The 16,295-nt window shown below is 41.7% G+C and overlaps 1 protein-coding gene across 6 annotated transcripts in view; it reads left to right on the top strand.

Moving 5' to 3' along the window:
• Nucleotides 1-16,295, top strand: part of cadpsa (Ca2+-dependent activator protein for secretion a) — a 164,950-nt gene that overhangs the window by 74,162 nt on the left and 74,493 nt on the right. For all 6 annotated transcript variants that reach the window (XM_088337707.1, XM_088337708.1, XM_088337710.1 and 3 more), the window contains one exon: nt 15,753-15,894. In XM_088337707.1, coding sequence (XP_088193833.1) covers nt 15,753-15,894 — 142 coding nt within the window. The remainder of the gene's footprint in view (nt 1-15,752; nt 15,895-16,295) is intronic.

The following is a 16,295-nucleotide window of genomic DNA, read 5'->3' on the forward strand; positions in this document are numbered from 1 at the left end:
GATGCATTTTTACGCACGATAATCACACGCGAGTGTGCACAATCATTGATTGACTCCTGGAAAGATAAATAAAACATTTACAACTCTTTCACAATATCTAAAAAAAATGGTCCAAAGTAAAGTACACATTTGCAAAGGTTTTAATGTTGTAAAAGTGGTCGTCTCCAAACGGCCACTATTGGAAAAGCCTAAAACTAACTTTAAAAAAAGTTAAGTTTTTCAAATTGTGATCAAATTTGACAAGGTACCAGGTAAGGCTTCAAGCTATTGTCACACGTGTTTTCCAGAAAATTTGCCCATGCAACACTCATCTGCAGGCATGTACGTGCAAAAAGAAATTTCAGGCGACAATAAAAACCTTCTATTTCTGTGTGTTCCAACTCGGATGACTCACTGTTACTAGAACTTGCAGTGATTATTTCAGTTTTGGACAAAACTTGAGTGTTCCCTTTTCAAAACCTTCCATATTCTCCAAACGGTTCAAGAACAGGCAAGGCAAGGCACGACAAGTTTATTTGTATAGCACAATTCATACACAAGGCAATTCAAAGTGCTTTACAGAAATGGCAAAGAGACAGGTTAAAAACACACAATTACAGTTAAAACATAGAAGAAAAGACATTGACAATTTAAAATGTGATTTTTAAAATGCATTAAAACCACAGATAAAACATAATAAAATCAATGAATTAAAATAAAGTAAAAGTGAAGAGTGCAGATAGAACCTTTTCAGTTGTATGCACAGTTGAACATAGCTATTTTCAGCCCTGACTTCAACACTGTCGGAGTAGACGCCTGTCTGACCTCATCAGGAAGACTATTCCAGAGTTTAGCTGCATGGAACTGAAACGCAGCTTCACCCTGTTTAGTCCTGGCTCCGGGCACCAGCATAAGGCCTGTCCCTCAGGTTCTCAGGGTCCAAGATGGTTCATATGGGACCAACCTGTCACAGGATGCACTGTAAGTCTCTTCATGGTCTAGCAGCTAGACCATGAAGAGACTTACTGTATACACCAGCAGAGCTGTTTTAAAGTATATTCTCTGAGCGACAGGAAGCCAGTGCAGAGACCTGAGTACAGGAATAATATGGTCATACTTCCTGGTTCTAGTCCGGACCCAAGCAGCAACGTTCTGGATGTTCTGCAGTTGTGTTACAGCTCGTTTAGAAAGTCCAGTCAGAAGGCGGTTACTGTAGTCTAACTTGCTAGAGATAAATGCATGAATAAGTTTCTCTAAGTCTGGTTTAGACAGTAAACCTTTGATTCTGGCAATGTTTTTGAGATGGTAAAAGGCTGATGATGTAATTGATTTATTGTGGCTGTTAAAGTTTAGGTCTGAGTCCATTATTACACCGAGATTTCTAACCTGATTTTTAGCTCTTAAACTAAGTCATTCCAGATGACTGATGACACTTTCTCTGGGTTTTTGTGGGCCAAACACAATGACTTCAGTCTTGTCTGAGTTTAGTTGGAGAGAGTTGTTTTGCATCCACACAGTGATCTGTTGGAGGCAGTGACAGAGTGAGTTCACGGGCCAATGTTCACCTGCTGTCAGCTAGATGTAAATCTGAATGTCATCTGCATAGTTATGGTAGGACACGTTATTTCTGCGTATTAACCGGCCCAGGGGCAGCATGTAAAGATTGAACAAGAGGGGTCCCAGGATGGACCCCTGGGGGACCCCACAGGTCACTGCCAATTGGACCAGAGATGCCTACCCAGTCCTCTAACCTCTGCAACAAGATCACATAATCGACTGTGTCAAATGCAGCACTCCGATCCAGCAGGACTAAGACTGAGACTTTACCTGCATCAGTGTTCAGACGGATGTCATTTGTCACCTTGATCAGAGCGGTCTCAGTGCTGTGATGGGGCCTAAAGCCTGACTGGAAATCATCAAAGCAGTTGCTTATTAGAAGAAAATCACTGAGCTGTTGGTAAACAACTCTCTCAAGGACTTTCCCTAAAAACGGCAGGTTTTATATGGGCCGATAGTTATTCAGTACTGTGGCATCCAGACTACTCTTTTTTTAGGAGAGGCTTAATGACAGCAGTTTTCAGGGCCCTTGGAAATGTTCCAAACCGGAGTGAACAGCATTCAATTTACTTTGAGTATGTCTCTGATGGCATTTTAGGCGAATTTTACTGGAGCATTATGTTTTAAGGGCTATGCAAATGAATATGACTTGACTTGTACGGAACAAAACATGAAAGTCAAGTCATGTTTATTTGTATAGCCCTTAATCACAAAGAGTCTCAAAGGGCTGCACATATCAAAGACTATTGCAAACTACAGACTATTAGGACACCATCCCCTGATATTGTCAACATAAAAAATGGGTCATTCATATGCCATAGAGTAGAAGTGTGTTTTAAGCTTAGGTTGAAACATTTCCACTGAAGTTGCAGATCCTATCTCAGGGGGAAGAGCATTCTACAGCAACGCTCTCTAAGCTGCGGATTTCTTCTTGGCTCTTGGGATCACGAGTAGACCAGTCTTTTCAGAGCGAAGGCTCCGGACCTGAACATAGGGGGAAATGAAATCTGAAAGATATGAGGGAGCAAGTCCATGCATGGTTGGTATACTACCAACAGAACCTTCAAATCACATCTTAAGCTAAATGCAGGTTAGCTCAAATCGGGGTCATGTGATCAAACTTTCTTGTCTTACTTGAAAGGAAACAATCTGTGATGTATTTGAATACCAATTACTGTAAATTCCGGACTATTAGCCGCTACATTTTTCCCAAATTTTCAACCCTGCGGCTTACTCAGAGATGCGGCCAATTTATGTAATTTTTTTAACGGCCGCCAGCGGCGCTCAAATATGTAAGGTAGGATTTAGACCGGTGGAATATATGCGCCGAGGAAGATCACAACTTCTGAGCGTATACATGCCCTCATCGTGCAAATTGCACAAAGTACGGCTCATGACGCAGCTTCCTGGTCAAAAGCAAACGGGTATATCGCCGGGATGTGTTTAAGTAAGGGAGCGTGGGACGACGTCATCACAATAAGGTTTCTTTCCGACATTGAGAAAGACAACTTAGATGTTATTAACAAGGAGGAAGATGCGGATGGTCTGCCGTGATTCTATCGAATACGGCATATATTTTCTTAACGGACCAATGTGCAGGAATGCGAGCGTGTTCTTAGTAGCGTGAGCCTCCCAAAGGCACGGTTTAGGACAGGGGTGGGCAATTAATTTTTATCAGGGGCCGCATGAGAAACCTGAATTGTGTCAGAGGGCCACCAACTTTCTTTCATTGTAAAATGCTCAAATTAAATATTTTGAATAGCTGATGCTGATAATCAGAAGAATATAGCACTCTGTAAATATTTATATTAGGTTATGTGAAATTGTGGTGTATTGGTTAAATAAGAAAAACAATGATTGAACCAGTGCAATTTATTTTTAACTTGTTAATTTCCACAAACAATAACTTGTAATGTTCTCCACCTCATGTTACCTCTTCAGTGAGAATAATCCAGTCTGTTCTGGGCTTGAACAAGGGCATTGAAATCTGGCGGAATGTCTGAAGTGGCTATGCGAAGGACAGCTGAGAGGTGGTCATCAGTCATAGAGGATCTATGTTTGGATTTATTAAACTTCATAACTGAGAATGTCTGTTCACAATGATAGGTAGATCCAAAGAGGACTAGGATCCTCTGAGCATGCTTCCTCAGGTGTGGAAAGTTCTCCTCTTTGAGGGAGGAGTAAAAATCCAGCAGTGAGACTGACTTGAAGTGATCTGCCAGAAGTGTGTCAGACTGCAGATCTATGAGTTCCATCTGCACTTCACTTGGCGCATCATCCACACTGCAGTTGAAGGGAGAAGAGACCATGTGCATTTCACTCTCAAGAGTTTTGAAATCTTGAAATCGCCTTGAAAACTCTGCATGCAATGTTTCTAACATGGTTGAGTACTTTTGGAGGTGATCGCCTGATCTTTTGGCTTCCTTAAGTGTTGGCAAGTGGGTCAGAATGTTGTCCTTCACTTGGCTTGAGAGAAGCTGCAGTTTTCTCATAAAAGCCTTCACTGCACTGTACATCTCATGCACAAAAAGGCCCTTGCTCTGCAGTTTGACATTAAGTTCGTTCATTAGTGCAGTCACATCCACAGTGAATCCGAGGTCTGCCAACCAGTCTTCATCTGAAAGTTCTGAGACGTCATGACCTTTCTGAACACAGAACTCCTGAATCTGGTCTCTCAGGTCCCAGACACTTTTCAGAATTTTGCCAAGGCTGAGCCACCTAACAGTGCAGTGATAGCTTATGTCACCATGTTCAGCCTCATTTTCCTCCAAGAAAGCAACAAACTGTCTGTGATTTAAAGCTCTCGCTCTGATGAAGTTAACTATTTTAGTGACAGAATCAACAACATGTTTCATTTTTAACACTGTCTTACACAACACTTCCTGATGTATGATACAATGCAAAAATGTCAATTTCTGATCAGGGTTCATTTCTGTCACTTTATCCTGCATTCTCTTTAAAAGTCCAACATTTTTCCCGACAAGATTTGGACAACCATCTGTTGTCACACCTGCAAGCTTGTTCCATTTCAGTCCTAACATGTCCATACATGCATTTACCTCTCTGAACAAGTCATTACCTGTGGTTGTCCCTTTTATTGACTGCATGGCTGCCAACTCCTCCGTGATTTGAAAGTCTGCGGTTATCCCACGTAAGAAGATGAGCAGCTGGGCGGTGTCACGTACATCGCAGCTCTCATCCAAAGCCAGAGAAAAAAAGTCAAATTCGGCCGCTCTTTTCTTCAGCTGAAGCTCTAAATTTCCCGCGATGTCCTCAATCCGCCTCGTTACAGTGCGTCGGGAGAGTGAAACGTTCTCAAACGCGCCCTTTTTTTCTGGGCACATCAGCTCAGCAGAGTCCAATAAACACTCCTTAATAAACTCTCCGTCGGAAAATGCCTTACTTTTTCTGGCGATTTTATGAGAAATTACATAACTTGTCCTGACGGCTGCATCTCTGGAAGTGTGAAGTTTAGTGAAAAAACCTTGTTGGGTTTGTAGTTTTGCAAGCAATGCATCAGACTCCCTTGCACGCTCTTCACCAGACAGGTTTCTGTATTCATCTTCATGCTTGGTCGTGTAGTGGCGATTCAAATTATATTCTTTAAACACAGCAACCCGTGTACCACAGACTAAGCACACTGCTTTACCTTTAATTTCTGTAAAGAAATATTTGGCAGTCCATGTCTTGTTGAAAATACGGCATTCGTTATCAACTTTTCTTTTCTTGGGTGTGCCGACATCTTGAGGGTACCCTGGCGAACAGTATCACCTTCACTCACTCAAGTGTATACGCGCGTGAAGGCGCTACGTCTGTGACGTGTATATGTAGTCAAAATAAGATTTCAAAATAAAAGTTGAAAAAAATTGTTTAATTTATGGTGTTTATGATTGGTCTTACGCGGGCCGGACAGGGACGTAATTTGCCCAGGTCTGGCTTAGGATGAAAGTTATATTATTATTATTAAAGCTTTGAAAACTCTCTTGATGTACCGTCTTTCTTTGTAAATATGTGTAATATGTATTTGCAACTGTATAATTTTGTAATGTATTTTTTTGTATTTATTTGAGACACTTAATCTGCACGAGCAAATTAAAAAAGAGGGGCGGAGCAAACGCGGGCTGATGGGAAAGTGGTGACCGGTAAAGGTGAGTTTTTGTGGACACGGCGGAGAATAATGGATATATATTTTTCCCGCCCTTACCTTTGGAAATATACACTTTTTTTCCTTGAATTACTATCAACTGGCACCCAGAATCTGCAGTTCTGCAACAAATTTTAAGTACCTATATCATTTTGCGTTCATTTTGGGCGGCTGTAATTTTGGACTGTGTGCTTCAATGAAGGACATTTAGTTTGATTCTCAGGACTTGAAGTCTGGCTTGGATTAATTTCATGGTTTTTTTTTTACGTGGGTGCATGTGGCCTATATACAGGTGCGGCTTGTGTATGGACAAAATCGGTTTTCCCTTTAAAATGTGATGGATGCGGCTTATAATCAGGTGCGCTCTATAGTCCGGAATTTACGGTAGTTGTGAATGAAACAAATAGGACACAGGACACATGCTCTTACATGAATAGAACGCTAACATCATGTTTTATCACCGACCGGCTCTAACAAAACAAAATATGAAAGTATAACAGCACAAGGAACATTCAAACATTTTTTTATTTCTGCATTGGCTAGGAATAAATCTGTTTTCCTGAAAACTGAGTCCACAAGACAAACCCGCTTAAACCGAAATGATCAATACCATCGCAGGTGAAAATAATGACGGCGCCTGTATACGGGTTGCCGGCGCTCTGCAATCCCGAGTCTTTTAATGAACGACATTCTCCAGGCCGTTGCTCGTGTGCTAATTGTCCTCCGGTCATTTGTCCCGGTCCGGCGGGAGTCTAGGAGAAGTCAGATTGTCGACCACTCACGCCGTGGCACCAAGATGATGATGAACGTGCTCGTTTGGTAGCACGTCGATTAAACCCCAATTTGGGCGATCGGTGGCCATGCCGACCCTTTGTTAGGGTCGACGTTAAAATGGGTGCCATGCAACTGTCTGTTAGATGTCAAAAGGCACTCCACCTTTCATAGTCTTGCTGCCTCACCAATTATATTGTGCTTCGTTGAAGAAAATGTTGACGGATCTTTCTTTTCTGGAACAAATGTTTGTCCCTTTTAAAAGGTCTTTACCTTCGATTTAAAAAAAGATTACAAGTAAAAGATGAATAACCTATATTTTATGTTGTCAATGTCTGTGTATTATTTCCCCTCATTTAGGTTTTAGATCAGGGATGGTGTCATAATAGTCTGTAGTTTGCAATAGTCTTCGATCTCTGCCGCTCTTTGAAACTCTTTGTGATTAAGGGCCAAACAAATAAACATGACTTGACTTGACTGGACATTTTTATTTAACCGGAAATAGAAAACGATGTATGCTTGTATGTCAGGATGCACAATAACCTTTTTTTCCGTACCCACAAAATCTTGCTTTCGGAGATCGTTAAGAAATAGCTTTCTTTTTTAAACGTATGCTGTATTTACAAAATAAACCACATCAAATTAAAGTAGCTTTATCGTTATTTTCGCTTTCAATTACAATTACAGTGTACATTTTTGGTTAACAGGTCTCCAAAAACTAGTGTTGGAGAGACTAGAGCTTGACCCTATCAAACAATCATTTAATACTTTCTTTGTCAGCAATTACTATAATAATGAGAACCAAAAGACTTGGCATATAAATGTTTTAGAATGAAAATAAAAAATATTTTTAAATGAGGAGCATAACTACTTAAAATTCTCAAAAATATTTTGCTTTTTTTGGCTCTTTGGCTAAAAAAAATTCCCGACCATGGTAATTATCCTGCATCTTTTGTTAGGTTATTTACATTTCATTAAAAAAAAAATACCGTAAAATTCGGACTATAAACTGCAGCTTTTTCTCGAAGCTTTTAACTCTGCGGCTTATGCAATGATGAGGCTAATTGATGCATTTTTCTAATGGCCACCAGGGGCGCCTGATCAGTCACGTTCTCTGTAAGACAGGTGGGATTTGTGTGTGGAGGAGGACACAAGTAGAAAATAACTTGGCGCTTTGTGCATGAATAAACCTAGCATGAACAGAACCTCATCATGGAAAGGGTGTCAATTGAAACAGGAGCGCTAACCACCATATTGTAAACCGAAATAATTCAACCGAATCAATGGATGACAAGAAGCAACGTCCTACCGAGCAGAAATTTGTATGAATCTTTCTGTGTTCTGGTGTGTTTTTGAGTCAATTTTTGACACGGTTGGATTCTTCTTGATGTCTATCTATCTATCTATATACCTTGGTCATATCCCTCAAGAGGGGTGACCGACAGAAAGACAAACACATACAATAACAAAGAAAATAAAAAGGGGAAAAAAGTAGCAAAAAACACACACAAAAAGTTTTTGGGACCATGGCCAACCCAAACAAGTTAGGCACCTCGGCACCTAAGTTGGTCATGCTTCCGTCCCCCCAGATAAAACGGGACACAAGAAAGTGGCCATGTCACTCGGGTCAGGGTGACACAACACACTCTTTTATGACAGCTTTCGCTGGTTTACCCCTGCCGCATCATATGGGTGCCCTGCCCATCCCTTAGAACATGTCCAAACACCCACTATCCTTTCACAATCATTCCTATCTCCAACAAGAGCTCTAGCCTCCATTATATTTAGATCTCTTTCCCGCAGTGCACTCATAACACCATCCATTCACGTCAATCGCGGCCTTCCTCTTGGTCTCCTTCCATTGACTTCTGCTCTGTAGATCCTCTTCAACATTCGCTCCTCATCCATCCTCTTCATGTGTCCCAACCAACCGAGTACTCTTGTCCACACGCTTGCTCAGTTCCACTACTCCAGTTCTGTCACGGTTTCATTTCTCAATCCATCCAATCTTGTCACTCCTAACATACTCCTCAAACACTTCATCTCAAAAACATTTAATTTCCTTCTCAAGTAATGTTTCATACATTTTGAAAATCGTCCCTATATCTTGAATTTGAAGAGGTTGCGCTTTCCAATGATGTGTGACATGACAGATTTCAGTGACTGCTGACATTGTACAGACACGTAATTTGTTTATCTAAAGTCCGGTGACCCACTGCCAGGCTGGCAGAACATTAATGGGTTAAGGTAGCGTATATTTTTCAAATTCTTTGTGTGAACAGTCTTTCTTTGAAAATATTTCATGTTTCCATGTGGGCGCATGCGGCTTATAGTCAAGTGCGGCTTATGTATGTGCTACATGGCTTTTCCTTTTAAAATGTACCGGGTGCACTCTCTAGTCCGAATTTTTTTAATATCAACGAACACCGAGCGGACGACGTGATCGAAAACAAATATTGTCTCGTCGACGCTTCGACCTCAGCAAACAATCTCTCGAGGGAGTCGTGTTCTCCGCGGAAGGTCATTCGACGGGGTGGCCCCCAGCGCAGCCTCGGCGACTTGGGCAGTAAATAGCCGAGCGGCAGACAGGCGCTAAAACGGGTCGCGGTCGGAGGAGTTAATGAGGAATCGGTTTGGTCGTCGGCGTATCGGCGGGGCTCGCCGGAGGACAGCTCCCTTCCAAGTGGACAACCGCCGCCCAAGTGGCTAATTGGAATCACGCAAGACAAGAAACATAGCACCTACCACTGTGTACCACTGACCTTGACTGCCGTGCCGGCACATGCTCGCAGGGGGAGGGATAAACAAAGAAGGCCGAGCGGCGAGGACGCCGCGTGAAGCCGCCACACCCGGCCTCCTTATTATCTCCTGCCGGCTTTGTTGCCTTTTTAACAGTTTGACGCCGCCATGGCTTCCCGGCGACGCTCAGACCTGGATTGGCGGAACGCCTCTTACAGGGAGTCCCAGTATCTAAATACCAACTAAATCAGTTACTTTTCTGTATTACACACAAAGTGTGGTGTGCATATTTAAATGTTTTGTACTCCTTTGGCTAATCATAGATGAGCTCGACGTACGTCACTAATACAGGGCCCCTTTTGATCCTCGAAAAGTCTTAAGACATTGAATTCTTTATTTTAAATATAAGGCCTCGTTTGGCATTAAAATGTCTTGAATCCAATTTTCGAAAGTCTTAAAAATGTGAACACATGAATAAGAGTGATATTTGTCTGAACCAAAAACATTTAGTAAACTTCATCAATTGTCTTTTTTTAATAATTCACCCATTTACTTTGGTGGCGTGAATGGGTTTAAGTAACTGGTTCAATATAGCCTAATGTAGGGAAGTAAGAGTAGAGTTTTTCTTCAAAAATCTACTGATGGAATTTAACTATTGAAATGTACCGTTTACCAAATTGTTCAAATTAGTTATCCGACTCCATTAACCAAACAAGACCTACTTTCATCCAACAATTTATGTGCGCTCGTTTCTTGAGAGAAAAATGACCAGGAAAGCCGACATTTTCACACGGGGGCCGATGTTTATTTTTCATAACAGAAGCACTAAGTGTACTCCATCAGTGACGGCGGAAGTGATGTTGGAGTGTGTGTGAAGCCTCCTTCTGAAGTCCTTTAGCTTTCTCCTATTGTCCCACGTCTCCCCGCAAGATGGCGTCTCGGCTCCTCCCATGGGTGTGCCAAGGAAGCCCCTTGGGCTTCACAATCTTATACACCAGCGCCTTGCTGTCTGGTCAGCAAATCTACGAGTCCTGTTATCAAAATTTCCTTGACAAAATATTATGCATTTTGAACAGCCTGCTTTGACATTGAACTAAAGCCCAGTCAGTAAATATCTTTACTGCATAAAACTGAGTCAATCGTATAAAATCCTTTAAAGTCAAATGTATAAAATCGTTTACTACTCAAGTAAAAGGTAAAAGTATACTGATTTAGAAATACTCCCAGGTAAAAATTATCCCATAACCTACTCAAATAAGTGTAACGTAGTAAATGTAACTTGGTAGTGCCCCCTTCTGGTTCACACTGGAAGGAATTCGGACATGACCTGAATCCAATAAAACAAAATCAAACCCAAGCCACTTTCATACACCGGAGAATCAAATTAAAGAACGATTTACAAACAATTGAATCATTCTGAAAACAATTCCATCTTTACTGATCAACAGTAAAGGACGTTTTGTGTCTATACCATGCAACTACCTGTTTTCACAAAATGCATAAGATATTTCTCTTATGCTCTGATCAAAATGAGAGAAGATTTTAAGATATTCCGTGTCATTCAGAGCAGAGGTCTGTATACTTCTTACTAATTAATTTGAACCTTCAGAATTTTTATTTTTTTATTTTTTTTACAAGTCATTGTAGTTCTCTAATTTTCCTCAGTGTGTTTTCTGAAAAAAATATGTACTACCATGATGTAGACACAATAAAATAGGGGCGGCAGTGGCTCAGGAGGTACAGCGGTCGTCTTGGGATCAAGAGATCGCAGTTCGAATCCCGGCTCCTCCGTGTTACATGTCGAAGTGTCCTTGGGTAAGACACTTAACCCCTAAAACCCCCAATGAGCAGGTTAGCGCCTTACATGGCTGCACGGCCGCTATTGGGAAATGTGAAGCACACTGTAAAGCGCTTTGGGAAGTCTTGACTTGAAAAGCACTATATAAATGCAGATCATTTCATTTTTTGGGGGCGGCAGTAGCTCAGGAGGTAGAGCGCTCGTCTTGGGATCAAGGGATCCCAGTTCGAATCCCGGCTCGTCCGTGTTACATGTCGAAGTGTCCTTGGGTAAGACACTGAACCCCTAATACCCCCAATAAGCAGGTTAGCGCCTTACATGGCTGCAAGGCCGCTATTGGGAAATGTGGAGCACATTGTAAAGCGCTTTGGGAAGTCATTGACTTGAAAAGCGCTATATAAATGCAGATCATTTCATTTCATGTAGACACAATAAAATGTCAATTAACCATGGAACAGTGAACATGGTATTAGTTCAAAATGAATTCAATTTTTTTATTACCTGTTCTTTCATTTTGATCTCCAGTGTACGCGGTTCTAAATCCGATCCATATTTGATCTTTTGGAATGCGACTTCCGCGTAAACGCGTACATGTAACCTGCGCGTCATCGATAGGTAGCAGATGTCACCATCTTGCCTTCATTCAGGTGGGAGGAAGTGGAGAATCGACACCCACGGTGTCGTGAATTCACACATTCATGGAAGATAAACACTTGTTTATGATGTAACTTAAAGAACAGTCAACATCGCAAGCAACTGGAGTCACAGCGAATTGATTCTTAAAGCCATATTATCCTCTAGGGCAGGGGTTTAGCAACCTTTTCGGTGCGGAGTGCCACTTTCAAATTTCCTTCTAAATCAGAGTGCCACAACAAGATTAATGACACGCATAACATTTTTTTTATATCCAACCGAGCTGTCGTTTTACGCCAGTATACTGGACTGTCTCAGAAAATTAGAATATTGTGATAAAGTTCTTTATTTTCTGTAATGCAATTAAAAAAACAAAAATGTCATACATTCTGGATTCATTACACATCAACTGAACTATTTCAAGCCTTTTATTATTTGAATATTGCTGATTTTGGCTTACAGCTGAAAAAAACTCAAAAATCCTATCTCAAAATATTAGAATACTTCCTCAGACCAAGTAAAAAAATAATTATATAACAGCAAAACTAAATCAAACATTTGAAAATGTCCATTGATGCACTCAGTACTTGGTTGGGAATCCTTTTGCACGGATTACTGCATCAATCCGGCGTGGCATGGAGGCAATCAGCCTGTGGCATTGCTGAGGTGTTATTGATGCCCAGGATGCTTCGATAGCGGCCTTCAGCTCATTTGCATTTGTAGGTCTGGTGTCCTTCATCTTCTTCTTAACTATACCCCACAAATTCTCGATGGGGTTCAGGTCAGGGGAATTAGCAGGCCAATCAAGGACAGTGATGCCATGGTCAGTGCACCAGTTACTGGTGGTTTTGGCACTGTGGGCAGGTGCCAGATCATGCTGGAAAATGAAATACTCATCTCCATAGAGCTTTTCAGCAGATGGAAGCATGTAGTGCTCTAAAATCTCTTGGTACACAGTTGCATTTACTCTGGACTTGATGAAACACAGTGGACCAACACCAGCAGCTGACATGGCTCCCCAAACCATTGCTGACTGTGGGAACTTCACACTGGATTTCAAGCAACTTGGATTTTGCTCTTCTCCAGCCTTTCTCCAGACTCTGGCGCCTTGACTTCCAAATGAAATGCAAAACTTGCTTTCGTCTGAAAAGAGGACTTTGGACCACTCTGCAACTGTCCAGTGCTTCTTCTCCAAAGCCCAAGTCAGACGCTTCTTCCGTTGTCTTGAGTTCAGAAGTGGCTTGACCATGGGAATACGGCTATTGTAGCCCATTTCCCGGACACGTCTGTGAACTGTGGCTTTTGATACCTGGACTCCAGCTTCAGCCCACTGTCTTTGAAGCTCCCTCAAATTCTGGAAGCGGCTCTTCTTCACAATTTTGTTAAGGCTGCGGTCATCTCTCTTGGTTGTGCAGCGTTTCCGGCCACATTTTTCCCTTCCAACAGACTTTTTGTGGATATGCTTTGAAACTGCACTCTGTGAACAGCCTGCTCTTTGAGAAATTTCTTTTTGTGTCTTACCCTCCTGATGGAGGGTATCAATGATGGTCCTCTGGACAACAGTCAGATCAGCAGTCTTCCCCATACTTGTGATTTAGATTACTGAACCAAGCTGAGTGTTTTTAAGGCTCAGGAAACCCTCGCAAGGTGTTTCGAGTTAATTAGATGATTCAGGTGACTAGTTGAATAGCCTACTTGTATACTTTTTCATGATATTCTAATATTTTGAGATATGATTTTTGAGTTTTCTTAAGCTGTAAGCCAAATTCAGCAATATTAAAATAATAAAAGGCTTGAAATAGTTCAGTTGATGTGTAATGAATCCAGAATGTATGACATTTTTTTTTTTTAATTGCATTACAGAAAATAAAGAACTTTATCACAATATTCTAATTTTCTGAGACAGTCCAGTATATTTGCATTAAGTATAAGATTTTCCTTGCTTTGCTATGCAGTGAGCAATGTGCAACTTGCTTCACTGGTGGTGATTTTAGCAGTGACAATGGTTTTCTGGGTCTGTGTTTGTTATCGTACCTGGACACAGCGCGTTTTAATGTCTGCCATGTAAGACTCGTCCTTGAATTCATGTTCTTTTTTTTTTGCACAAAGCCCCATTCTTGCCCACGCTGGCTGAAAAGAACGAAATTTTTTCGCTGGATGAGCCGTCATGATTTATTAGTTTATCGCACATTGGTGTTTCTGTGCCTGCGTTGAAACATGGATCTTTCCTCCTATGCGAGGCGCGGCACAGACACTCACTCACGAAGCAGAGGAGGAGGGGCGCTACTGTAAAGCCTCTAAACAACACGGCACGCAACTGAAAATGTCTAAATTTCAGGTAAATGCGCTAAATTTCAGGTAAACCCGAGTGACACGGCCACTTTCTTGTGTCCCGTTTTCTTCTAGAGGGACGGAAGCATGACCAACTTAGGTGCAGAGGTGCCTAACTTTTTGGGTGTTTCGGCATTTGGGTTGGCAATGGTCCAAAAAAAAAAAAATCATTATTATTTTGCCGTGCGCTTGCGTGCCACTCCTGGCAAGCGTGTCATAGGTTGCCGACCCCTGCTCTAGCGCATGGGGTTTGGAACCAATGGCACTTTTTGTGAGTATATATGGCTCTGAATTAATAGTTGGAGTATGGAAATTTAATCTTTGTTGGGCTATATCTGGGTCAGAGTCAGGAACGTGAAAAGCCAATATAATGTTAGTAAAAACGAATCCCTGTTTTGGCGGTAAACCGCTAAATAATCCTTTTATATAAAGGCTCATTAAACATTTTATGTTTAGTGTTGAGACACTTTTTGACAAAACCCAAAAAGTTTTACGGAAACGTAGCTCAATTCTAGCATCTCGGACGCTAACGTGGAGCTACCCGGCTTCAGCGCTGTTAGGGCAGACTGAGACACAAAAGCCTGCAGGAAGCGGAGAGAAGAAGGAACACTATTTACGTGAACACGAGGTGGTGTAACCCTGGGCACAAAGATTTCCATCTGCTCCAGGGACGTCGAACTTTTGGCCTAGCGTGTGACGTCATCCACTCCGCTGTTGCTAAACTACAACACAGCACCCCGAGGCCATCCAGTTAGTCTGTTAATAATCAACACAAGGATACTGCTTGAAGTGTGAATTTCACTACCGGGATGAATAAAGTATCTATCTATCTAACAAACCGTACACTTCTCAGCCAAATACACTAACCCATTTGAATGGGTGACTGGTAGGAATGGACGAATTTGATTGGGTGAGAGGATCTTTGCACATATGACACACTTACTTCTTCTCGTAGACACCCACTACCCTGAAAGGAAACTTTTCCTTTGCAGTGTTTTGTGACGTTTTCACAAAAACTGCTTGCACCTTGTTCTGAAACCATTATTTATGAATAATAGTAAAGTCAAAATGAGCGTTCATCATCATGTGAGAAACACCAGCACCTAACAAGACAGTCACCATATCGGTTTACGTGTTAATTCGTTGAAAAGGTTTTAAGCCAAGTTTTGCTAGTTTTGTGGAGAATGTCTAGGCGTTGTCGCAGTTGGGTGCAGCAACTGGCAAAGATAATGCACACAGGGCTAAACATGCCAGAAACGGCAAGCTAGCTGAGTGTTAAAAGAGGCTAACCGAAAAGAATTGGAGGCCTGCCGACCAAAAGCATGCAGTAAGCAGCCAGGATAACCGCGAGCCAACAGCAAAAAAAATTACAACAACGTTTGTAACAAAAACGAATCCAGTTGTAAATATACCAAATGACCACGGCAGGGTAACTGGATGGTATGTAGGACTAACCGTGACGATCAGCAGGAAAAAACTTATAGTAAGCAGCCAGGATAACCGCGAGCCAGCAACAAAAAAACTACCACGGCAACAAACACAAACCCAGCCGCGAGAAAAAACCGAGCACGGCAGGCAAGCCAGCTAGCCGACTGCTAACCGGGCTAACCTAGAGCAAACAAAACTGGAAGACTTTGGGATCCTGCACGCTTACGGGGAGCTATGTGAACACTATTTCATTAATTGCAAGTCACAATCACATACCTAAAAGAAACGCGCCCGGTCCAATACGGCCCTTCCCAGTAGGTGTCACCTGGTCCAGCGAGAACTCCTTTCTAATTAATGCAATGTCATTTTCAGACAACCTTTGCAACGGCAAGTTCCACAAGCACTTGCAGGACTTGTACGCCCCCCTAGTGGTGCGCTACGTGGACCTGATGGAGTCATCAATCGCTCAGTCCATCCACAGAGGCTTCGAAAGGGAATCCTGGGAACCCGTCAAGTAAGGACTTCCCTCCTCTAGCTATATCTTGGTTTCTTAATGATGATTCTATTTGAACTTTATTTTGAAATGAACCTGAGATGGCCTAGCTATTCGACCCTTGAGGAAGACAAAAAGGCCCAGTTGCTCCTGATGTTGTTCAAGTCCCAGTTGCTATTTCTGTCTATATCTGTCCATCAATCCTTCTTCATTTGTTTTTTATTGATTTCCTTCTTTTTTATCTACTTGTTTACTCTTTTTTCATTTCCTTTTTCCTTTTCAGTTTGTTTCTTTCTTTTTCCCATTATTTTTTATCCCTTTGTTGTTTCTTTGTTCCTTTCTACATTTCTTTTTCGCTTTACGTCCTTCCTCTTTTCTTCATTTCCTTTCTTTCTTTCCTTTTCTGTTAACTTCCTTGTATA

Source organism: Urocampus carinirostris, chromosome 6 (genome assembly GCF_059441175.1).
Source record: "Urocampus carinirostris isolate Australia breed hairy pipefish chromosome 6, RoL_Ucar_1.0, whole genome shotgun sequence".
Lineage (NCBI taxonomy): Eukaryota > Metazoa > Chordata > Actinopteri > Syngnathiformes > Syngnathidae > Urocampus > Urocampus carinirostris.